The 25,458-nt window shown below is 48.1% G+C and overlaps 1 protein-coding gene and 1 long non-coding RNA gene across 42 annotated transcripts in view; one reads left to right on the top strand and one right to left on the bottom strand.

The window, feature by feature from the left end:
- FAM156A (family with sequence similarity 156 member A) overlaps positions 1 to 14,749 on the top strand; it is a 64,993-nt gene extending 50,244 nt beyond the window's left edge. For 3 of the 41 annotated variants that reach the window (XR_011998152.1, XR_011998142.1, XR_011998150.1), the window contains 4 exons: positions 6,087 to 6,280; positions 8,331 to 8,461; positions 10,186 to 10,220; positions 13,299 to 14,749. Coding sequence is in view for 10 of the 41 variants with exons in the window: in XM_072743544.1 (XP_072599645.1) it covers positions 13,398 to 14,060 (663 nt within the window). In the remaining 31 variants the exon portion in view is untranslated. Of the gene's footprint in view, positions 1 to 2,520; positions 3,088 to 5,128; positions 5,318 to 6,036; positions 6,281 to 6,370; positions 6,510 to 8,308; positions 8,462 to 10,185; positions 10,442 to 13,298 lie in introns of those variants that run through there. The other 38 variants (XR_011998135.1, XR_011998137.1, XR_011998154.1 and 35 more) reach the window with 32 other exon arrangements.
- Positions 14,750 to 18,935: 4,186 nt separating this feature from the next.
- On the bottom strand, positions 18,936 to 22,830 carry LOC140596052 (uncharacterized). The gene is made up of 4 exons (XR_011998084.1): positions 22,615 to 22,830; positions 20,893 to 21,049; positions 20,344 to 20,426; positions 18,936 to 19,614 (listed from the first exon to the last, which is right to left on the bottom strand). It is a non-coding gene; the product is annotated as an uncharacterized lncRNA (long non-coding RNA).
- Between the last annotated feature and the right edge of the window lie 2,628 nt (positions 22,831 to 25,458).

Below are 25,458 nucleotides of genomic sequence, written 5' to 3'. Positions count from 1 at the left end.
GGAGTACTTAACTATAAAACAGCACTCTGCTGTGCAAAGGGAGAACATTATCCTAGAGGACATGAAACAGAAATTAGCTGTTTTTCCTAATTTTTTGCTATCATTCTTCTATTCCAAATGAGGCATCCCAGGCACAGAGAGGCTAGGAGAGCTCCCCCAGTTCACTGGGGGTACTGAGTGACTACTTAACAGTCAGTCGTCCCACGGGCTAAGAATACACAACATCTCCAAAACTGAACGTGCCCACCCCCACTCCCCATGCATCTGCATGTCCTCTGGTGTTGCCAAACTCCGTGAAAAGCAACCTTCTACCCAGCTGCTTCGGCCAGGCATCCTTAAAGCCATGCTTCCCTGCTGCCTCTCTCACCACCCCCTCAATCACCAAGCCCGGCCAATCCAACCTCCTCCACCCTTCTAAATAAGATCTTGACACTTAGTTCTTCCATCACTATGGCTAATTCCCTAGTCCAGATGACCTCATCTCTGCTTGATAATTACCACCAATCTTAACTCTTGGCCACAGATTTTTTCATCCCACTGCTTGAGGGACCTTTCTCAAATCCTAATCTGGTTGAATGGATAAAGAAGATGTGGTCTATGTATACAATGGAATATTACTCAGCCATTAGAAACGACAAATACCCACCATTTGCTTCAACGTGGATGGAACTGGAGGGTATTATGCTGAGTGAAGTAAGTCAATCAGAGAAGGACAAACATTGTATGTTCTCATTCATTTGGGGAATATAAATAATAGTGAAAGGAAATATAAGGGAAGGGAGAAGAAATGTGTGGGAAATATCAGGAAGGGAGACAGAACATAAAGACTCCTAACTCTGGGAAACGAACTAGGGGTGGTGGAAGGGGAGGAGGGCGGGGGGTGGGGGTGAGTGGGTGACGGGCACTGAGGGGGACACTTGACGGGATGAGCACTGGGTATTATTCTGTATGTTGGTAAATTGAACACCAATAAAAAAATTAATTTATTAAAAAAAAAGAATAAATACAGTACAAAAGGAAAAAAAAATCCTAATCTGGTCTTGTCTACCCTGCTCAAAACTCTGCAGGGGCTTCCTGCTGTTCTTAGGATAACGTCCAAGCCTCCCGGACTGAGCACAGTCCCCTTCCTTACTCCCTACCCTCCAAAGCCTCATCCTCAGCAGACCGCCTCCTGCTCCACCACCACTCCACATTCCAGCCCCCGTCAACCTCTTCCTGTTCAGTAGATGGCCAGTGGACTCTCTTCTCCCTGCCTCTCATTTCCCCAACCCCACACGTGCCATCCCCTGTAGATCGAACATTCACTTCATTTGCCTGATTCCTACCTATGTTCAGCTGTCAGGTTCAGTAGAGAGCAATTTCCATTTAACCTGAGGAGTACCTGGATGAAAAGGCACTGTTCACAGAACTTTTTACTGAATAGAAGTGATGGAGACTTCATTATAAATTCCTCAAATGGGCAGGTATTTTACTCTGGTTCCCAGTGAGCTAATTGGAAATGCAATCGGACAGCCCAGTTTCTCTGGAAAAGAATAGGATGGCATAGAATAGGATAACACACGGCAAAGATCATACCTCAATTTATGTGGTGCCTGTGATGCATTTGAACTCGGAGTTTGGAATGTGGCACACACTTTCCTGATGCCTAGGGGTCCTACCTTCCAGTGAGGAGGGATAAACAGAAACATGGAAAGATTATGTCACTTTATGGCACCTGTGACCCAGGAAATTAAGCAGCCCTTCAGCTGCCTCCCTTGGACTTTGTCTTGATGAGCTCATTTTTCCACTGTGAAGTGCCATCTGAGTTTTCTGTTAGGACAAGAGGAAGGATTGTAACTGGTCTTTCCTTTACAGCGGGTTGGATTTATTAGTCGCTGTGGCCATCAAGGAGGCTAGCTGCCTGCACCTATGGGAACTCTCCAAGGGAGTCTGACAGTGCCTTCATATCGCTCCCTAGGGGCCCCTACCAGGTGTCAGCAAACCCTGGAGAAAACTATGTCGGTTCCTACAGCGTCCAGTGGAGAGTGTGAACCCACTGCTGGTTCAACATGCCATAGGCTCAACTGTGAGGATTAACCTCACTCAGTACAACCCCTCTGAACACAGCACACCTCGGTATGAGATGAAGTGTGTGCCTTGGACGAAAGAAAAGATGGAACCACTCATCCAACCAGCACTACCCCAACCCCCAAGCCCGGCCAGAGGGTGGGACTAGACTCCTAGGCGCCTGGCATACTTCCCTCTGTCGCTGGCATGTCCCTAACACAGGGCACGGTGTGATGGGCTCTTCCTGCAGCCTAGCTTGAGGAACTAAGGTGTGCGGGGTATATACAGTTTGATTCCCCAAAGACTCAGGTCTTTGGTAAGTGTCAAAGCCCACCTTCTGTAGACAGGAAAACAAACTGAAAGGCGTTAGGTTGATGAAGCAGGAGAGGGTGGATCTGGGAAGCACACCTCCTTTTTGCCTGACTCCAAAGCCAGTCTTTGCACTCACAGTGACACAGCGGGGTTGTGTTTCAGGTGCTGAAATGCAGATACTGTTCCAAGATTCCATAGTCATCATGGTCCCAACACCATGTCCACCTTGAAATGCAGGCACCCAGCAGGGTATAAAGCAACCCCCAAAGGTTCTAAGACTCTGCCTCTGCCCTGTGAGGAGCTGCCCTGAAGCAACAGATCTGGAGTCCCTTAGCATGGAAGGCTTGCCTCAGAGCCGACAGCCAAGCAGGACCTCAGCTTCCAGGGTTCCCGCAGAGAGATCCTTTGTCTTAATAGAGAGACTTTTGGAGTCAACCCCACCCCACAAATTAGGTCTCCACCAGTCTCATTCTGTTTATCAGATATGAACTGAGTGACAATCAGAGGCAAAGGAAGTACTTTCAGTGGCCGCATCACGGTTGTGGAGCTGGCCGAACTGCAATGGTGGATTGGAGCTCAGTAGACCAAGGATTGAAATCTGGCTCTACCTGTGGGGAATCTCTCGGTTCTTGAGCTTGCGTGTCTGTAAAATGTGGGTGATCGGAGTGCCTACCGCCTCAGCATCCTGACCCCTGAGAAGTGGTCCTGACCAAACACACGCACGTACAGGTAGGTAGGGGTAAGATGCCCTCCTCTGTGTACCTGAGGTACCATGACTTAAATTCCGCCATCTCTCTTCTCACAGGACATGTGGTGGCTATCTGCTGGCAGGCTATAGCTAACTCATCCCTGCATCCCCAATCCGTGTTCAGTAAACAGACACATGGTTTGAGGTGGTGCTTAGAACATGCTTCTTCAATGAGTGAAGGACCTTGACCCAAGGTGACATTATAACTTCATGATAAAGGGTAGTTATTGTGCCAGTTATTTCTCTCTTACAAATGACGTGGAGAGTGGAGCACCTGGGTGGCTCAGTGGTTGAGCATCTGCCTTTGCATCAGGTCATGATCCCAGGGTCCTGGGATCGAGTCCTGCATCGGGCTCCCTGTGGGAAGCCTACTTCTCCCTCTGCCTATGCCTCTGCCTCTCTGTGTGTGTCTCTCATGAATAAATACGTAAAACCTTTTTAAAAAATGACACGGGGGAATGGCGTAAACAAGACATCTCTGTATTCTGATTCTTTTTGGGAGGTGGAGGAAGATTGCATCTTTTGTGCCAACTTAAATTGCAGATGCTTACAAAAAGGAGGTTACACGGGTATTTTAATTGTGTGGGTCACTCTGTTGCCCCATTCATTAGTCACAGTTGTGATCTCACAGTGGAACGTGGGTCAAGATCCTTGGAACGTCAGTCAGCTCAGAGAATGTTTTCCAAGTACCAAAAGTTACCAGTGCACATAGTAGGTGCGCACAATGACCTGTCCAAGAGGTGGACTGTTGAGTGAATCCAGACTGCTAATTAAGTGTGTGATGCTGTGGCTAGAGCACAGCTGCCCTTGGAGACAGGGATGTGGGCACCTGGTGAAGGGGGTGTCAGTGCAGATGAATGCTGTCAGCCTCGGAAGGAGGCGCTCCTCCTCACTCTCCTTCCAGCCCTTTGCCCAAACCTGCCTCTCTCTGAATGGTCTTCTCCATGTCCCTCCTCTGCCTGACTTACAGCCTGATACAGGTTGTCACTCAGCATCTGTGATCCGTGGGTGTCCTTTGTGGTCCAGCTGGCTGAGTAGAAGCCTGTCACCCTCTGCTCTCCCCACTTCCTGTGAGGCTCTCACTCTCTGCCCCTGCCCCCAGTGGCCCAACCTCCTGGCAGCCTCTGCTTCATACACTTCTTCCCAGCTGTTCCCTCTTGTCTGGAAAGTCCTGACCCCAGATGTCTGCTTGTCAGGCTTCTCTCCCCGTTCACATCTTTGTTGAAAGGTCGCCTCCTCGTGAAGCCTGAGCTCACTCCCTAGGGGTAACTTTGTAGGTTAGACTGTGGGGCTCACAGATAATCCAGAGAGGTATTGCCACTCCATACATCTGGAGTCAGGATGCACCTGGGCTGGGGTTCTTCTCTTTCGGGAGGTGAGGCCTTGTGCTGTCACTTAACCCCACCATGCCAGCATTTTCTTCTTTGGGACAATGGAGAAAATAGATTCTGCAGGGTTGATACACCAAATGAGATGTTTAGGAAGGACCTCACATTCTCCTTTATTCCATTTGGTAGGTATTTGTGAATGCCCACTGGGGTTAAGGCTCTGATGGGTGAACAAGACAAAATCTCTGACTGTGTCAGCTCATGGACTAGTGAGTGATACAAATAATCCGCCTCTGATGTCTGGGTGGGGCTGAGGCCGGGATAGGGGAAATGCAGGGTGTTGTGGAAGTTCAGGGGAAGGCCTGCTGTCCAGGATGTTAGGAAAGTGGGTGAAGAAGGCTTTCTGGTAGAAACGCTGCATGAGTCCCCAGAACGAATATGAGGCGAAGGTGTTCCTCACAGCCGTTACTTTCCCAATCCATTCATGCAGGACAGATGTGGCGTCACCTCCCACTCCCTCCTGACTGAGGGATGGGGGTGTGGCCCACGCTGGCCAGTGGGAAAGGAAGAGAATGTTTGCTGGAAGACTTCTGGGAGACTTCCTTGTTCATAGGAGAGGTGCAGGATTAGAGAGCCTCTTTCTGCACTTGAACATTGCCCTATCTGGATGTTGGTCCTGGAACATCTATTTCAGAAAAGGCCAGATCAGAGCTGGAAAGAGCCTGTGTCCTTGCTGGCATCACTGGATCCCAGAGTGTGACCCGCGTGCGCCCACCCTGCCTTCTGATTTCATTTTGCGTGACTGTGAATTGCCTTTGTGCCTAAGCCCACTTGAGGAGGGGGTTCCTCTTTACTCACAGCACAAAGCAGACATCCTGATATGGTGAGCATCATGGGATTTGGTTATCTGTTGGTTTGTGGGAGCCATGCTGTGTAGTGAGTAAGGACACAAGCTCTGATCCTGGATAACCTTCCTTCCAACCCAGTTCAGCCACTTGCAGTCATGTCCTCTTGAGAAATTTACTTGGCCTGGCCCTCTTTGCCTTGCTGTACTCTCCTGTGAAATGGGTTTATTATTCCTCGTAATAACAATACCAAACAAGATTGCATTTCTGAGTATGTAACGAAGTAATGCAAGGATGGTTCAGAGAGAATTGGGCATGGCACATTCCCTATCTACCACCACTGATACTGCCATGGGGTAGGTTGCAGGTCACGCTTCACGTCATATGAGCTACAGCCAAGAACCTAAAGACAGCATCAGATGTCTCAGTTCTGCCATAGAGACTCTCCTTCTGTGCCACACTCTTCTCATTCTTTGCATCGCGCATAGATGACCCTTCACCAGGAGGCTGGCTTTTCCATCGTGGGTCTCCCCACGATGATGTACACAAGTATACATAATCTTCCATCCTGTGCATCAATTCAGTTCACTCCAGTTCTAGCCTCAGATAGCTAGGGGCCACTTCTGGTGCAGGGGTGGGGGTGGGGGTGCAGGGCAGGTACCAGAGCATGTGACACTTCATTTCTGCCATATGGCATTGGAGCGGTCTGTGTCCCTGTGCCTGCATTCATCTCCAAACTCCCCTCCTTCCACCCCAGAATTCAGTTTACACTCACACTGGATTCCAGGTCACACCCTGCTCTTTCAGCCTCTCTCCTTCAGCCTCAAAGTCCTCCTGGTAGAAGGACAGTAACTCTGCCTACTCGACGTTTGTTGGGAGACCTGCAGGAGACGATAGATGGGAAACACCTAGCTGATATTACCTGGCACATGGAAGGCACGGAGTAAGAGGCAGCGCTGTCTGTCCTGCTTCTTTAATCCACAGCACCCGGCCTGCGGATGGTAAGATATCCTTCTCTTTTGTGCAGCTGATAATATCCCATTGTATATATGTGCCACACTTCCCTTAACCATTCCTCTGTTGATTGACAGTTGGGTGGTTTCCATTATCCTGGCTACTGTGTGTGATTAATGCTGCAATAAATACGTGACTCCAGACATCTCTTTGAGACGCTGATTTCAGGTTTTTTGGACATATACCGAGCAGTGGGATTGCTGGAAGATATGGAAGGTTTTTTGTCTTTTTGATCTTGTTGCTTTGAAAGGGGGTACCCAGAGATGAATAGGAACCTATAACAGTTTTAATTTCAGGGTTGTTTTTTTTTTTTAAGATTTATTTATTTATTCGTTTATTTATTTATTTGAAAGAGAGAGAGAGAGAGAGAGAGAGAGAGAGAGCACATGAGATAGAGTGAGCACTGAGCAGGGAGGAGCAGCAGAGGGAGAGGGAGAGGGAGAAGCAGGCTCTCCGCTGAGCAGGGAGCCCAATGCGGGGCTTGATCCCAGGACCCTGGGATCATGACCTCTGCTGAAGGCAGACACTTAACCCCTAATTTCAGTTTTTTGAGGAACCTCCATAGTACTTTCCATCGTGGCCGCACCAGTTTGCATTCCCACTGACAGTGGGCAAGGGTTCCAGGTTTCTGCATGCCCACCCACACTTGTGATCTTCTGTTTGTTTGGTTTGACGGTAACCATCCTCTCATGTGTGGGGAGATATCTCATTGCTATTTTGACTTGCCTTTCCCCGATGATTAGTGATGTGGCACAACTTTTCATATGCCTTTTGGCCATTTGTATGTCTTCTTTGAAGAAATGTGTATTTGCATCCTTTGCCCATTTTTACATTGGTTTGTTTGTTTTCTGGCTATTTGTTGAGTTAGAAATGCTTGTTAGAAATATTGAAAATCAACCCCATATCAGATATGTGGTTTCCAAATGTTTTTGCCTATTTTGGAGATTGCCTTTTGGCTTTGTTGGTGGTTTCCTTTGCTGTGCAGAAGCTTTTAAGTTTGAAGTCGTCCCACGTGGCAGTTTTTGCTTTTCTTGCCTGTGCCATTGGTGTCGTTTCCACGAGATCATTGCCAAGACCAATGCCATGCAGCTTTTCCTCTATGTTTCCTTTCAGGAGTTTTACAGTGCCGGGTCTTATATTTAAAATTCAGCCTTCGGGGATCCCTGGGTGGCGCAGCGGTTTAGCGCCTGCCTTTGGCCCAGGGCGCGATCCTGGAGACCCGGGATCGAATCCCACATCAGGCTCCCGGTGCATGGAGCCTGCTTCTCCCTCTGCCTGTGTCTCTGCCTCTCTCTCTCTCTCTCACTGTGTGCCTATCATAAATAAATAAAAATTAAAATTAAAATAAAATAAAATAAAATTCAGCCTTCTTTGGGTTGATTTTCGTGTGTGGTGTAGCATAGGGTCCAGCTTCATCCTTTTACACTTGGGTATCCTGTTTTCCCGGCGCCATTTGTCAAAAGACTGTCCTTTCCCCATGGTGTATCGTTGGTGTCCTCATCAAGCTCAGCTGACTTTATACACATTGGGTTTATTTCTGGCTGCTACTCTGTTCCATTGGTCTGTGTCTGTCTTTCTGTCCGTACCATACTGATTGACTACTACATAGCCTTGTGCTATGTTTTGAAATAAGAACTTTGGTACCTCCAACTGTCTTCTTCCTCAAGGTTGCCTTGGCTGTTCAAGGTCTTCTGTTGTTCCAGATGCATTTTAGGATTGTTTTTCGTTCTTATTTAAAAAAAAAAAGATTTTATTTATTTATTAATGACAGGCACAGAGAGAGGCAGAGACATAGGGAGAGGGAGAAGCAGGCTCCCCATGGGGAGCCGGTGCAGAACTCGGTCCCAGGACCCCTGAATCACAACCTGAGGTGAAGGCAGACACTCAACCACTGAGCCACCCAGGGATCCCTAGGATTGTTTTTCTGTTACTGAGAAATGCCATTGGAATTTTGGTAGGCGTAGCATTGAGTCTCTCATTCTTATTTATTTTCAATTTTTATTTATTTTTTTTAGATTTTATTTGTTTATTCATTAGAGACACGGAGAGACAGAGACATAAGAAGGAGAAGCAGGATCCCTGTGGGAAGCCCGATGCAAGACTCGATTCCAGGACCCTGAGATCACAACCTGAGCCAAAGGCAGATGCTCAACCACTGAGCCACCCAGGTGCCCCTTATTCTTCTTTTTACTCTTTCATCTTAAACTGGAGATGACATTGATTAACCAGTTATATTCTAAATCTGGCGATTATGTCGCTTGGGTTTCAGTTATTGAACCACCCTTGCTTTCCTGTGCTAACCCACTTGATCGTGGTGTATTTTCTCTGAATATTGCTGGATTCCATTGCTGGTATTTTGTGGAGGAATTTTGTACTTGTGATGAGAAAGATTATTGGTCAGTAGTTTTCCTGGTGTCAGTGAAATGCTAGCCTCATAAATCACTTGCAAGTGTTTCCTCTGCTTCTGTTTTCTTGGAGGAAATTGTGTAGAATTTGTGCATGCATGCGTTTTTCCTGTCGATAATTGGTGGAATTCACCATTGATACCATCTGGGATTTTCGTCAAAGTTTTTAACAACTGATTCAATTTCTGTGAACGGTAGTGAACTCTGCATGTTACTTCACCTTGGGTGAGTTTTGGCAGTTTATAGGCTTTGGATAATCAATCCATTTCCGAGTTGTTGCATTTATATATGTGGAATTGAATGTAATATTGCTTTATCATTTCTTTCATATTTGCTGGGTCTCTAGTGAAATCTCTTCTTTCATTCCTGCTATTGGAAACTTATTTCTGGGTGGCCCGGGTGGCTCAGCGGTTTAGCGCCTGCCTTCATCCCAGGGCATGACCCTGGAGACCCCGGATCAAGTCCCACATCGGGCTCCCTGCATGGAGCCTGCTTCTCCCTCTGCCTCTCTCTCTGTCTCCTGTGTATTCTCATGAATAAATAATAAAAAATTTTTTTAAAAAAGGAAACTTATTTCTTCTCTCCCTCTTTCCCTCTCTTTTTCTCCAGTTCTCTTGAGATATAACTGACACGCAGTGGCTCATAAGGGATACAGCATAATACTTTTACTTGCATGTATCATGAAAGGATTATCAGAATAAGCTTACTTGGCATCCAGCATCTCATATAGATACAAAAAGAAAACCGTGTTTTCCTTGTGAAGGGAGCTCTTAGGATTTACCCTCTTAACAACTTTCATTTATATCACACAGTAGTATTAACTAGAGTCATCATGTTGCACAATATATCCCAAGCACTTATTTATCTTATAACTGGATGTTTGTTCCATTTCACCAACATCTTCCAGTTTTTTCTCCCTCCCCAAATCTCCACCTCTGATAACCACAAATCTTACGTCTTTTTCTATATATTTAGGAGGCTTTTTCCAATTCCATGTATGAGTGCGATCATACCATGTGCGTCTTTCTATGGCTTATTTCACTTAGCATAATGCCCTCAAGATCCACCTATGTTGTCACAAATGGCAGGGTTTTCTCCTTTTTCATGGCTGAATAATATTCGGGTGTGTGTAGGGGTGTGTGTGTGTGTGTGTGTGTGTGTGTGTGTGTTCTTGATCCATTTATCCATCAAAGACACTTAGGGGGGCAGCCCGGGTGGCCCAGCAGTTTGGCGTCGCTATCGGCCCAGGATGTGATCCTGAAGTCCCGGGATCGAGTCCCACGTCAGGCTTCCTGCATGGAGCCTGCTTCTCCCTCTGCCTGTGTCTCTGCCTCTGTGTGTGTGTGTGTGTTTCTCATGAATAAATAAATAAAATCTTAAAAAAAAAGACACTTAGGGTTGTATCCATATCTTGGCTATTGTAAATAATGCTGCTAAGGACATGGGGTGCAGATATGTCTTTGACATAGTGTTTTTATCTCTTTCAGGTATATTCTCAGAAGTGGAATGTCTGCATCATATGGTAGTTCTATTTTTAAGTTTTTAAGGAATCTCCATACATTTTTTTTTAAAATATTGTATTCATTTATTTGAGAGAGAGCGAACACGAGCAAGGGGAGGGACAGAGGGAGAGGGAGAAGCAGACTCCCCACTGAGCAGAGAGCCTGACACGGGGCTCCATCCCGGGACCCCAGGATCATGACCTGAGCCAAAGGCAGATGCATAACCAACTGAGCCACCCAGGTGCCCCTCCATACTGTTTTCAATAGTGCTGTGCCAATATACATTTGTGCCAAAGTGTACAGGATTTCTTTTTTTTTTTTCCTTAAGATTTTATTTATTTATTTGAGAGAGAAGCACTGAGCTCCCCACTGAGCAGGGAGCCTGGGATCATGACCTGAGCCAAAGGCAGACACTTAACTGACTGAGCCACCCAGGTGCCCCTCTTTCTTTTTTAAAGATTTAATTATTTGAGAGGGAGAGAGTGCGCTGGGTGGGCAGAGAGGGAAACTTAAGCAGGCTCTGTGCTGAGCGTGGAGCCCAACTCAGGTCTCCATCTCAGGACCCTGAGATTACAACCCCAGCTGAAACCAAGAGTTTGGGTGCTCAACCAAATGCACCACCCAGGTGCCCCATGATTTCTTTATTCTCCACATCCAAGCCAGCATTTTTATCTCTTGTTTTTTCAATACTAGGCATTCTAACAGGTGTGAGGTGATACCTCATTGTGGTTTGGGTTTGCATTTCTGCCGCAGATCCAGGATAGTCGGAGGCTACGATATGAAGAAAGACTCGGGAGTCTTGCTGAATTTTAATCTGGGGGACAGGGGGACCAAGAGTCAGACTCGGACTCGGACTCAAAGCACACTCGGACTCCAACGCCGAGGCTTTGTCTCCTCCAGTTTTTATTAAGAGAGTTAGCAGATTGGCTATAGGAATTATTAACTTTGAGAAGCAGAGAAAAACATGTTTACTTCAAAGGGTAAAAGAATAGGCGGTTGACTCGGAGGGGGTGGGGAGCAGAGGAGCTGTATCTGGAGAACAAGGTGGTCAAGAGTCAGTGTGCTGACTCAGGATCTCCCATGTCCCCAGTGTGCTGAGGACTACGAGATTCAGTTCTCAGATAGGCTCCGCAGGTGGTTCCCCACACATTTCTCTGATAATTATTGGTTTGGAGCACTTTTCATCTCTCTATTGGCCATTTGTACCTCTTCTTTAGAAAAATGTCTATCCACATCCTTTACTCAGTTTTACATTGGACGGTTAGCCTTTTTGCTATGGAGCTGTATGAGTTCTTTATATATTTTGCATATTAACCCCTTGACAGACATACGGTTTGCAAATATTTTTTCCCATCCTGTAAGTTATCTTTTCACCTGGTTGACGGTTTCTTTGGTGTGCAGCTTTCCAGTGAGGGGAAGTTTCTTGTTGATTGTGTTGTCTGTGGTTTGGGTGTCACATCCAAGAATTCATGGCCAAGACCCATGTCAAGGAGCTTTGTTGTTATGTATTCTTCTAGGAGTTTTATAGTTTCCAGTCTTACATTTAAGTCTTTTTTTTTTTTTTTAGATTTTATTTATTCATGAGAGATGCAGAAAGAGAGAGAGACAGAGATATAGGCATAGGGAGAACCAGGCTCCCCATGAGGAGCCTGATGCAGGACCCAATTCCGGGACCCCGGGACCACGCCCTGAGCCACAGGCAGATGCCCAACCACTGAGCCACCCAGGTGCCCCACATTTAAGTCTTTAATCTATTTCAAATTGATTTTTGTTGAGTGTAAGTCAGGAATCCAGCTTTATTCTTTGACATGTGAATATGCCATTTTCCCAGCACTATTTATTGAAGAGGATATCTTTTCTCCATTGAGTATTCTTGACCCCTGTGTGAAATATTAGTTGACCATATATGCATAGGGTTATTTCTGGGCTCTCGATTCTGTTCCATTGGTCTGTGTGTCAGTTTTTGTTTTTTTTTTTTTTTAAGATTTTATTTATTCATGATAGTCACACAGAGAGACAGAGAGAGAGGCAGAGACACAGGCAGAGGGAGAAGCAGGCTCCATGCAGGGAGCCTGACGTGGGAGTCGATCCCGGGTCTCCAGGATCGGGCCCCGGGCCAAAGGCAGGCACCAAACCACTGCGCCACCCAGGGATCCCTGTGTGTCAGTTTTTATGCCAGTGCCACACTGTTCTGATTACTCTGGCTCTGTCATTTGGCTAGAAAGCAGGAAGTGTGCTGTATCTTGCTTTTGTTCCCTCTCTTTCTTCATTTCCTTCATCGTCCTGTGAGAGGTTTGTCAATTTTATCGATCCTTTCAAAGAAGCAACTTTTGATTTGAGTTTCTCTAATCTGTCTTGTCAGAAATTTCATTGATTTCCATTCTTATACTTTAGTAAATTCTTATTCTTCCTAGGGATTTTGAAATTCTTTCCATAGGCTTCAACATCCTTTTAACTAGATGAAAGCCAGTGAAAATTCCAAAGAATGTGTCCCTCCCCGTGGTGGAAATACTTAGATTTTAGCAAATGTCTGCTTTTCAAAAGTACACGAACACTTGCGAGGAGAGCACATGCTAGCCACACATGGATTGTCCTTACAATTATGCTTGAGAACAGATATAAAAAGTCAGCAGGGGGACACCTGGGTGGCTCAGCAGTTGAGCGCCTGCCTTCGGCCCAGGGCGAGATCCTGGAGTCCCGGGATCAACTCCCACATCGGGCTCCCTGCATGGAGCCTGTTTCTCTCTCTGCCTATGTCCCTGCCTCTCTGTGTGTGTGTGTGTCTCTCATGAATAAATAAATAAAATCTTAAAAAAAAAAAAAGTCAGCAGGGAATCACCATGGTTGACTGCAGGGCATCATTTTGCATTATAGGTCATGTGGACGCCATAACGGATCACGCTTTTAAGACCTTGGTCATATGCCATCAGTCTTCTGAGCTCTTGGAAACGTATTATCTCATTTAAACCACAGAACCATCCTAGGGAGTAGAGCTCATTGTTGCCCCCATTTAACAGGTAGGAGACGGTGGCACGGAAAGGTTAAGTCAGAGGAATAATAACGGGTTTTCTTTCTTCTTTTATCGCCGTGTGTTGCAGTCTGGGCTCTTCTGGCCGTGTCCTTCCCTTGCTATCTTCCAGCTCTTTGACAGCCTTCACCTCCACCTTCCTCTCTAGACCCAAGGGCCAGGTGGAGCTATGAGCACCAACTACACCTCCATGGATCCACTCCAGAAGTGTAACCCAACACTGATTTCGGAATCTTCCCCGGTGATCTCTGAAGAGACTTCCCGGGAAGTCACAGCAGCCTCCCCTCCTTCCTTCTCAGAACTGCTGATGATGGGCCTCGGGGACCTCAAAAGCAGTCCTGGCCCCAAATACCCTGCCCCTCTGCCAGAGGGGCTGCCCCAGCAGCAGTACAGGGATGACAAGACCCTACAGGAGAGGCGCTGGGAAAGGTCAGCATCCCCTCAGAGGAAGAGAACACTTCTGGGGCACATGAGACGGCGACACCTTGATCACGTGGCGCCTTATCGGGTTGAAAGAAATGCCAGGATCTCTTCATCAGGTGATAGAGATCAGAACGGATTCCGATGTGAATGTCGATACTGCCAGAGCCATAGGCCCAATGTCTCTGGGATGCCTGCAGAGAGGAAAGGGGCCCCACATCCTTCCTCCTGGGAAACGCTGGTGCAGGGCCTCAGCGGCTTGACCCTCAGCCTGGGAACCAACCGGCCTGGCCTTCTGCCTGAAGGGGTGCTCCAACAGCAGGAGAGAGAGGAGAAGCTCCAACTGGAGATGCAGCAGGAAAGCAAAAGAATGTTTCAGAGGCTCCTAAAACAGTGGTTGAAGGAAAACTGAGGCTCTCGTCCTCATGTAGCAGAGATCTGAGTGGATTTGGACATGGTTGCTGGTGTTGCCAGATCCTGAGCTCGGATTCCTGTTGGGGACCAAACAGGAAGCAATCAGAGAAGATAGAGAAATAAGAGCAGTGTGAGGACTGAAAACTCTGTCAGTGTGAGCATGGATCCAATCCCAGGAAGGTCTTACTTTTTCCTGCCTGGAGTTTCTGGATCACCGTGGGGCTTTCTATGGAACACTGCATACCAGAGGTCCTTAACTTCTGTATCATGGCTCCCATGATGCATGTTGTCACTTTCCCACCCCAGATCTCTGTCTCTCCTCCCTGCCTTGTTGTCAATAAGATACCAGGTTTCTCTGTAGCATGAATGCCCTGTTGATGGCCATGTGCTTTTGTGCCATTTCACTGACTGCCTCCCAGAAGCAACACTAGTTCTGCCGGAATGCAACGTGTGCTCAACTGAGATCCACTTCCAAGAATCTGATGCTAAACAACGTGCAGAAAGGGACGCGGGACTGGAATGTGGTGTTTCACCATTGTGTTATCTGTGTAAGCCATTATGAATATGCTGAGCTAACTGTAGGTCAGTGTTTCCCTGCTTTGTAACATTGATTGTATTCTCCTTGGCGGAGTTTCTGATGGGTTACCTCACTGTGCATACCTAATAAATATACATAAGAAAGGAAAATAGCTTTTGATTCTGGTTTCTTGATCCATACTGGTTTGTTGTTTGTTTGTTGTTTGTTTGTGAGACCACGACATTTCAGTCCTACAGCAGTAGATCATGGTGGTTTATGGGATGAGCTCTAAACTGTGCGGATTTGGAGCAAGGGACGGGAAGGGCACCAGGGAACCCCGTCAAGTCACCCTTGGTGGCCCTGCAGGAGGACCAGCCTTCAGATCATCCAGGTGGAGCCAGTGGAAGAGAGTCTTCCTGGCCACAGCAGAGTCCACTGGCCACAGTAGGAGGTCCTGTGGGATGGTGCTGGTTGCCCTGGCCACAGGATCTTCAGGAGCCATTCTGCCTTCATTGCCTGGTGTCCCTGAGTCACTGCATGTGAACAGCAGCTTCATGACTGCTGCTTGACAACCAGAGCATCGTGGAGATATTTAAGAGTCATTTTAGGATTTAGACACGTGCCTTTTCATTTCAGGAGGCATGAATGAATCAATCTTCCTCCTTCCCCCGCCCCTGACACACACAGAATCCAATGCTGTGCACCCAGGAAGTGCCCATGCAACTCCTCTGAACTGAAAACACATTCTGTTTTCTGACAGTCTCTATTTTTAGTTAGCCACCACAGCTGTGTTGCTGCAGACATCTATGAGTCTCCTGCAGAGGGAAGTGGCTTGAGGACAGGTATGTTTATTATGCTCTGAACTTGTGATCTTGTCGGAGAGCTTAGGAGCTCAACTGACCCTGCCAGGCTTGTCTCCCACTTGAAGGGAGAAGGTAAATAAAGTAGGACTTTTCTTTCTTGAAACTCTGAAACCTAAATTCGGACTGGTCACTTGGGTGCGGTTAGCAGGAGTAACGTGGCATTTCACTTTATCGATCCTGTACTAGCTCTCAGACACCATTCTACATATTTCCATAGAGCAGCTTATGTAACCTGCTCCCAAACACTCATCATTGAGCAAGAACTCAAGGTCAATTAGTAGATGGGAAAGCAGAGAACAGAGAGGTTGGGTGACTTGCTCAGCGTCACACAAACCTAGCTACATCCTTGAACCCTCTCCAGAATGCACTGGGATGGGGGCAGTCATCTCCACATGGCAGAGTTCACAGAGATGGTAAAAAGATGGCCTCGCCCAGGCAGCCAACCACTTGATTGTGGCTAAATCAAATATTTAGCCACTCATGAAGATTTCATTGTCTCCCCCTGCCTCCCCCCCCCCCCACTCCATGCTAGGCAGGCTGCTGGGGCAGGGAAGTTTGGAATAACCGCAAGGCAGTCACGGCTCTTGGGAGTTGAGCCTTGACTCGGGGAGAGCTGTGACATCCATACCTGTGGCGGAGAGCTGTCATGGATCCCCTGTGCAGCTCTCTTGCCAGGAGGTGAGAGAGTGGGAAGGATCAGGATGGAGCAGTGTGGACCTGGGCCTTGCTGAGGGTGAGCGCAGACTTATGAGTGCAGACTTATGGCTTACCTGGGGGCTCATGGAGAATGGGTGGGTGGGTGTAACTGAGAGACCCATTGGTGCCACCCCATCCCCACCTCAAAGGCATTGTCCCCTTGCCTACATATCAAGTGTATCAGCATATCCGAGGGTCCCATCTGATACAGCATACGGTCCCAAGTTACTGGCTAGGAGTCGGGATCCAGTGACGTCTAGAAATATTCAGCATGCCAGGTTCCAGAGCGGAGGCAGAGGCAGAGCCACCAGGAGGCAAGAAAATCCAGGGAGAGAATGAAGGTAAAATGGAATGCTCACAGAGAAAATCTGAATGTACCTCTCCCAAGTAAAGAAATTGAATTTGTGAATTAAAAGCCTCTCCACTTGGGACGCCTGGGTGGTTCAGCGGTTGAGCGTCTGCCTTTGGCTCCGGGCGGGCGTGATCCCGGGGTCCGGGGATCAAGTCCCACATCGGGCTCCCTGCGTCCAGGAGCCTGCTTCTCCCTCTTCCTGTGTCTCTGCCTCTCTCTCTGTATGTCTCTCGTGAATGACTAAATACAAAAATAAAATAAATAAAATACAATACAATAAAATAAAATAAAATAAAATAAAATCCTCCTCCCCCTCCCCCCCCGCAGAGAAAAGCCCTGGTCCTGCTGGCATCATTGCTGAATTCTGTTAAACTGTAGGAAGAGATAATATCCATCCTTCACAGACTCTTCCAGAACAGAGAGGAGGGAACATGTCCTAACTCATCCTATGAAGACAGTATTACCTTGCTACCAAAGCCAGACATGACAACACAAGTAAACTGTAAGCCAAGATCTATCACAGGTGTCCATACATCAGTCCTCAACGAAGTGGCACACCATATCCAGCAGCATTTACAAGGTAGTGTGTGTCTAAGCTAGGGAGATTTATCCCAGGTTGCAATATTGCTTTAACATTCAAAATACAATTAGGGTAAACACCATCATAGTGTAATGAGGACAAAAACCATCTGATCATAGACAAAGAAAAGACATTTGACAAAAATCAAGACCCATTTGTGATACAAATGCTTAGCCACAGTAGGGCTAGAAGGAAGGGCACGTCCTCGTTCTAATGAAGGGTATCTAGAAGAAAAATAGGTCTCTTGTCACATCATATTTAGTAGTGAAAGAAGGAATGCTTTCCCCTTGAGATCCAGACTAAGGTGAGGATGTCGGCCCTACCGTTTCCTTCCAAAATTGGCTGAAGGTTCTGTCCAGTTGCAACCATGCAAGACAAAGAATGAAGGCATGGAGAAACTAGAAACGAAACCTATGGCCAGGCAAAGACTTGTACTCAGACGTTCACAGCAACAACAACAACAACAAAAAGGAAACAGTCGAAACGCCTGTCAACTGGTAAAAGGATAATCAAAATGTGGCATAGCATGCAGTAGAATGGCACTGACCTACAAAGAGAGGTGACCTTCTGATGTCTGCTACAACATGGATGAGCCTCCACAGTGTTCTGCTAAGTGAAAGAACACAGACACAAAAGTCCACTTGAAGCAAGAGACAGTTTAGAGGAAATGCCCAGAGAGAACATTAGATTTTGCCTCAGCCTAGAGGTGGTAATGGGAGTTGAGTCCTGACGGGTACACAGGGTCTTTCTGGAGTGATGGAAATGTTGTAAAACTGAATCGTGGTGATGGAAGCACAATTCTGTAAATCTGCTACAAGTCCCTACATTGGACCCTTTCATTGGGTGGATTTTGTGGTATGTAAATGATAGGCTTTAGAAAATGGAATGCAGATGCCTAAGTCATAGAGGAAAAGGTACGCCGTTGATTTTATAAAACTAAGGAACTGTCCCGTCTCTCTTCCCACGTTCTCTGGGTCCTGCCTGCAGGACCCATCATCACCTGCCTCTTCCATGTGTGCTAGCTGCTCCCGCCAGACTGAGTCACTGTGCACAACAGAAAGGAGTGCTGGTGAGTGCACACATCCGTGCGTGTGCTCTGTGTTCTCGTGCACAGACACCCACTGGATGAACATAGTGGTTGGCTCAGAAATCCACGGCTGTGGGCAGGCTCCCATAGTCCATTGTGCATCTGAAAACCCTCTTCGGGATTTTCCATCCTTCAGGAATCACTTAGAACTGGCTGCGGATTCCCTGGCAACCAGCCTCGCTGTTAGCTTCAACCTCTGGCCACAGGAAGACATGTAGAGTGGGGAGGGATGTTCCCCCCCCCCCAACACATACAGAGCTCCCTGATCCACTCAGCAAGCCAGGGGGCATCCACAGCAGAGGGGTGACCAAGACAATGGAAATCCTGCTGCCTGTCCATCCTCGAGGCCCTCCCCACCCTCCTCCCCCTGCCTGTCATGTAAGGAAGGGGACATTGCCACACAAACACACTCTGAGTCCTTGAAATTGTTCTAAATATGGTGTAAAATAAATATGTCACAAATAGCTCTTGACATATGAACACAGAAAGCCAACTGAAGGGGGGTGGTAGATGGGAAAGTTGAGTGAAGGGGAGGGTGAGATACAGGCTTCCAGGGAAGGAATAAGTCACTGGATGAAAGGCACAGCATAGGGAATATGGTCCATGGTATTGGAATAGCACTGTATGGTGACAGATGGTAGCTATGCTTGTGGGGAGCAGAGCATAATACTAGACTTGGTGAATCACTGTGATATGGACCTGCAACTCATGTAACATTGTGTGTCAACTAGACTCAAATTAAAAAAGAAAAAAAAAAGTTCTGCAAGAGAAGACATATAAGGAATTTTTTTTTAATTTTGTAGCAGTACATATGGCCCTAAAGTCCAAGATTCTATTTAACGCCGGACAGGTGAAGCTCAGCAATGCTTCTCAAGCTCAGCTGCACAGCGACTCTTTCCTGGAGCAATTTACAAACAACTCAACACCAGGGCGCCTGGGAGGTTCAGTGGGTTAAGCACCTGCCTTTGGCTCAGGTCATGATTCCGTGGGTCCCAGAAACTGGTGCAGTCGCTCTAGAAAAGAGTCTGGAGGCTCCTAATAAAGTTAAAAATAGAACTACCCTATGATCCAGCAATCACATTGCTGGGTATTTACCCAGAAATACAAAAACACTAATTCAAAGGGATACATGCACCCCTGCGTTCACAGCAGCATTGTTTACAACAACCAAATCGTGGAAGCAGCCCAAGCGTCCATGGATAGATGAATGGATAAGGAAGATGTGGTGTGTACACATACAATGGAATATTATGCAGCCATAAAAGAGAATGAAATCTTCCCATTTGAAACAACACAGATGAAGCTAGAGATTATTACGCTAAGTGAAATAAGAAGAAAGACAAGTATCATATGATTTCACTGGTGGAATTTAACAAAACAGCTGGGGAAGAAGGAGGGCACTTGTCCTGATGAGAACCCGGTGATGTATGGAATTGTTGAGTCACTGTACTGGACACCTGAAACATAGAACACCATGTTAAGTATACTGGAAGTAAAATTTAAAACTTACTAATAATTAAAAAAAAAAAAAAAAGAGGGACCTATGCTGGTGCTCCATCCCCAGAGAGTGATTTAGAGAGTCTGGAATGTGACCCCAGCGTGACCATTATTTGGAAACTTCTATGAGAACCTAGTTTGCAGCTGTGGCAACAGAACCATCCTTAGGGAGAAAACCTCCAGTCAGAAATTTGAGACTCCCCTCATAAGGCAAGCAGGTTTTCATCATTACCTGCTGTGGTTGGCAGATCTCATAGGCTGTGAGGAAAGGAAAAGCACTTCAAAGTAAATTCGGGCATTAAAACTACATTGTTTTTGCTGCTCTCAAAGTTCCTAAAAACCCAAGTGTGAAGTTAAAACACTGGATTTGCTAATGAAACGTATTACTTTTTATTTCTTGTCAAGATCCTTTGTGCTTAGTTACTTTAAGATTGGAGAAAACACTGTACAGATAACTTCATCAGAGAAATCACAGTAATTCTTTGAAAATGTGTTGGCTGAAATTTGTATCAGTTGATGGAGATGGATCAGCTGTCAGGCTTATCTGCCAAGTTTACGGAGTTGCATTTTTAAACTTTCTAGTATAATTTCTGTTGCAAAATTCATTCCCATGCTCAGATAAGGGCCCACACAGGTCCAGGTACTTATGATGAAAAGTAAAATTGAGCAATCCCTTGTTTCATGCTCACCCATGGACACGTGCCTCCCCAAACTTTCCCTTTGAGCGATTTCTTCCGGATATTCAACTCCCATGTTCGAAATCCCGGGCTTACTGCTATGCCGAAATAGAAATAGAGTTTAGACAGTGAATTCTTAACAGAAGATGAGGATTTCAAACTCCCAGGTATATTACAGGGCCCAGGTCTTCTCGGGAATTCCTGTGGGGAACCCGCCCAAACCAGGGGCATTCCCAGCTGCTAGGACCCGCTGAGACTGTATCTGCCCAGAAGGGTCCCTCATGGGGGACTTTTGCACATCTGTGGCAACGTGAAGATCATGGTCTGGCCTTTTCCAGAGCACGTCCCAGAGAGTCCTGGGGCTATGGAGAGCACACCAGGCAGCACCCCCAGGATTTCACCTTAAGGAATTGGGTGGATGGCAGTGCCCACCCGTGAGATGGGGAACGTGGGTCTGGGGTCATCTGCAGATTGGCAGGGCTTCTGGGCCCTCTGAGTATTGATGCCCCATAGGTTCAGCCCACGGGGTTCTGGGGCCCAGCAGACATTTCTTCGGTAGACCTGTTGATGGGAAGAGCCACCGGAATAGAAGGAGGTACAGATGAAAACAAGCCGTGCTTCTGTGACCCACGGAGATATGGCTTCAGAGATTCATCATCTTCCAGGTAAAAGCCCCAATGGCTGGTGTCCGGGGAGAGTCCAACATGGGGTTATCAGACTAGAGTGAAATGGAGAGGGAGCAGTTGGGAAGTTGTGGCAGAGGTGGCATCAGAGGGCAGGAGTCCTGCTGGGGGCTCTCAGAGCAGTGCTGCTATTGAGGGCACTGGATGTAAGGGGGCTGGGGTTTAGGCAATGGCAGACATGGGTACGTGGGTATTTGGCCACAAATTCAGACAGAGTGCCTGCGACAGAGAGGTTTCTTGATTCGCAGGAACCTCGCCTGTGATCCTGGCCTGGACAGTCTGAATTGTCTGTAAAACTAAGGCCTGATCATGAGATTGGCCTCAACATGTCCTATCTGGTGGTGTTCAGGCTGGGCTTTGAGGTCCTTCCAGTGAGGAACAGAGAGTCTGGGCCATAGAGCAGCAGAACAGGACTGCCCTGTGACTCTGGCCCCTGCCAAGCTGGGATCAGAGTGTAGTTCTCAGATCACCATGAAGGGGATGCAGTGTGCCGGCTCCAGCGGGTTTTGGAAGCACAGGGAGTGGCCCAGATCTGGAGTGTTTGAAGATCTTACACAAGGGCCACTGTTCAGGCCACCATGCAGTAACTCAGGTGCATGCTCTTAGGCAAAGGACCAAGGTCCAGTCTGAAGGCAACTTCAGCCACTGCTAGGTGGCCACAGCCCAGGCACTATCAGAGCTCACATCTTTGTGAAGGAAACCCCAGCATTCCAAAGCTCCTTACCCCTGCTGGATGGGGAAGGGAGGGATGGGTCATTATCTGAGAGGAGGCCAGATGAGGAAGGGAGGCCAGGTGGACCACGACTGTGATGAGACCGAACCCTTGCTCCAGGTTGACCCCTTCCATCCCCCGAGTGACACGAGAGGCTGGTGGCTTCTTCAGGACTAGACCCTGGATTCCATTAGAGAGGCCCTAGGGCTTCAGGGCACCACTGTCTCAGTCAGATGAAGCGGGGTAGAAAGCATGACTTCCTGAGTTCCAAGAACCACATGGGGCAACGGGTCTAAGTCAGTGTGTTTTAACTCCTCCAGCTTCCTCTAACGAAAGCCTGTGGGATACTGTTCCTGCTGCATGACCGTGCGGTGGCCAGTACCTAATGGTCTCCCCTCCATGGACAGAACAGCCCTGGGGCCAGTGACAGCAACTGGAGCTGTGACATGTGTCCTATACTGGAGCATCAGATTGCTGCTCACTCCAAAGAAAAGCCAGTGTCCCTACATGAGGCCGTGCCAGGTCTAGGGGACAAAGGGAGGATCTCCCTCGAAGATTAGATATTCTGAGGACCCAGCACCCAGGAAAGGATCTGGGAGATATTTGCTGGGTCTGCCAGCAACTACTGAGATTCTCACCTAGGCCTCTTGGCTCCCTGGAGGAAACTGACATGATTGACCTTCAAAAGACATAAGAAGGGAAAAACCTCTCCTTCTTCTAAGAAAAACCGCTGGCTCTTAGGCACACACCTCCAGGCTTCCTACTCTGGCTCTGGAAACATTTTCTGAAGCCCAGCTCCAGAACTCAGGCCCTGAAGTGAGTGAGTGTGTTGTGAAAGGAGAAATTACCGGTGGAGGGCCAGGATGGCCATGAGGAGACCCAGCTCACCTCATCTGAGTCAATTACTCCCTTATGTGTGTCCATGTGGGCCTCTCTTCTTTCTGCCATCTGCTCTGGGGGTCCGTCTGTGAATGGTAAAAGCTTCCTGAGTTAAAGCAGAGAATAAGACAAGCACCCCTAATCTCCTTTTCCATGGATGGCTTGAATGGGCCGTGGGCAGAGGAAAACCCAGTGGGGATGCTGAGCTCAGATCACAGACTCACTCCTGCTCCTCAGACCACAAGGGCACTTTAGTTCATTTAGTCCTCTGACTGATCTGACCTACACCATGAGCCCTGCCGCCCCGCCCCCCCCCCCCCCCCCCCCCGCCCCCTGGACTGGAAGGCAAGGGGAGAAAGAAGCCATTCATTTACATCTAATATGACAAGTAAGTGTGCTGGGATGCAATCACTGAATGGTCCACATATACAAATGCTCAGCCTCACATTTCCACCACCCTCCCCTCTGCCCCCTACTCCTTTCCAAGTGAGGAAGGGATATGTGTGGCTTACAGGTCCACACGATGATGTGGAAAGGGGGACTATGACACACCTACATGGCCCACAGCGCCCCTGGATGGTCTCTGACGGAAGGATGACTCTTGCCCCCCAGATCCACTGGTGATGCCATGCGTGGGAGCTGGTGTAACTTGCACTTTTGTGTCTCTCCTCCTGCTCAGGACCTGGTGCTCCCTGGCTGACTCAGCCTTACCTCTCAGCTGGGATCCGCACATACCTCTGTGGCTGGGTCTCATCTTCCATCCCACCTCTGGGCAAGACTGTCTGCTGCTCAGGCTCAGCTGCAGAGTCATCAAAGCCTTTACCAGGTTAAAGGCTCCTTCATGAACCTCCTGCTATGAGCCCAGCCACATTCTGTATCCCCCCCCCCCCCCCACTGGGAGCGAAGCCTCCATGCCCCCAGTCTCATCTACAACACACCAGGAGCTAAGATCAGCTCCAGAAAGCTATATATATAAACTCCAGCTCTCCTTCTACTCAAAGAGAGGGCTGGCTCACTGTGCAGAGTGTATCCTGTGAGTCTCAAGTGTGCATGAGGTGAAACCCTCCTTTACCTGGAGCTCTTCCTCATTTCTTGAACAGCTTTCCCTTGTCGGAGCTGTTTTACCTCCGCCCCCACTTCTTCTGGGGGCCTCTGCCCCCTTCTGGGCCTGAAACGGACACTCTTTCTTTGGCTTGTTGCTCATATTGACCTGACTTCCCATACTATATCCAGGTCAAAAGGGGGGCATAGTGTGAAATTGGTACCTTCTCAAAAACAACAGAAATTGACATTACATAACCCTCCCACCTCAAATATATATATAAAGGACTAGATGGATAAATGAACGGTCACAATGCCAGAGGTTCCCTAAGATGTGCATAGAGAGAGAGAGTGGTGTCAGGCAATATGGATATGAATGGAGGCCTTGGCAAGACCAGTTGCAGTGCAGACACGGGGACGAAAGCTCTACTGAAGGGGGTCGAGGAGCTAATAATGGCCTCAGGAGAAGCTGAAGCAGTTTTGCTTTGAAAGGAACAGATGAGGGCAGCCCCAGTGGCTCAGCGGTTTAGCGCCGCCTTCAACCCAGGGTGTGATCCTGGAGACCCGGGATCGAGTCCCACGTCAGGCTCCCTGCGTGGAGCCTGCTTCTCCCTCTGCCTGTGTCTCTGCCTCTCTCTCTGTCTCTGTATCCGTCATGAATAAATAAATAAAATCTTAAAAAAAAAAAAAAAGAAAGAAAGAAAGGAACAGATGAGGTGCCAGTAGCTGCAGGAGGACATGGGGGAAGAGGGTAGGGGCTCTTCCCCTTTATTGTGGAATGCTCCAGTGTAGAGAGAGGAGGAGAGAGGAGAGATCCTTGCAGGAACAAGTTCTCTGAGAAGGTGGGAGGCGTGGGATCCAGAGCAGAGGTGAGGGGCTGGTCGCAGTCTAGACCATGTATGCAGAGAATGCCGGGACAAAATCCCCTAGATTGGGACTGGGAAGGTCAGAGAATGCCACCTGATTGCTACTGTCCTCTCCATGAATTATTAGGGAGGTGCTTGGGAACAGAAGAGAGTTGCTAGGGAGTAACATAGTAGTGTGGGTAGGATGGTTGGAAGTGTGAGGCAATTCTCTCGTGGACATGGAATCAACATAGAAGTATTCGGTAGGATTTTAAAATTTCATCATCGATGCTCTGGTGCTCAGATACAGACAGGGAGTGTCCCTTACTGGGGGTGAACCTTGAGGTGGCCCTGAGGTCCCTGCACTGGAGGCCCCCAAGAGGCTGAATGCTGGGGAGGTAGAGGTATTAGAGGGAGGGGGCTGGGGGAGGAGGCATTCTGTTCCAAGTGATGAGCCAGAGGACTGCTAGATAATGACAGCAGAGAGGGGCGCTGGGTTTCCTGATGCCCGGGGCATGTAAGTGGGTAGAGGATGCTCGGGTTGGGGAGAAGGAGAATATCCCTTGGGGGTGAGAAGCCCCGAGGCGGTCAGGTCAAGTTCTTGGCCCATGAGGTGCCCCGAGACAACCAAGGCGTGAGAGCTGAGAGGACAGCGAGGGTGCCACGGGACTGGCGTGTTCAAAGCTGGGGCACAGGACAGTGAACGAGGGACCCGTACACACGTCGCAGCGGGGCGGTGGGGGCACCCGGGTATGTGGTGACAGTACCCGGATACCAACACGCCGGGTCCTGGAACCCTTCCCGGAACCCCCAGCGAACCCGGGCTCACAGCCTGGCACCGACCTCATTCAGCGCCTGCGCGCATGCCCAGAACTCACCAATCGGAGCGGAGCTCTGGGGATTCTTCCTCCCTGGTGCCGGGACTTCCGGGCGCGTGCCTTTGGCCGCTATTACCATATTTCCGGGG

The sequence above is a fragment of the Vulpes vulpes genome, chromosome X, assembly GCF_048418805.1.
Source record: "Vulpes vulpes isolate BD-2025 chromosome X, VulVul3, whole genome shotgun sequence".
In the NCBI taxonomy this organism is placed as follows: domain Eukaryota; kingdom Metazoa; phylum Chordata; class Mammalia; order Carnivora; family Canidae; genus Vulpes; species Vulpes vulpes.
This window is presented reverse-complemented; position numbering and strand designations above follow the sequence as displayed.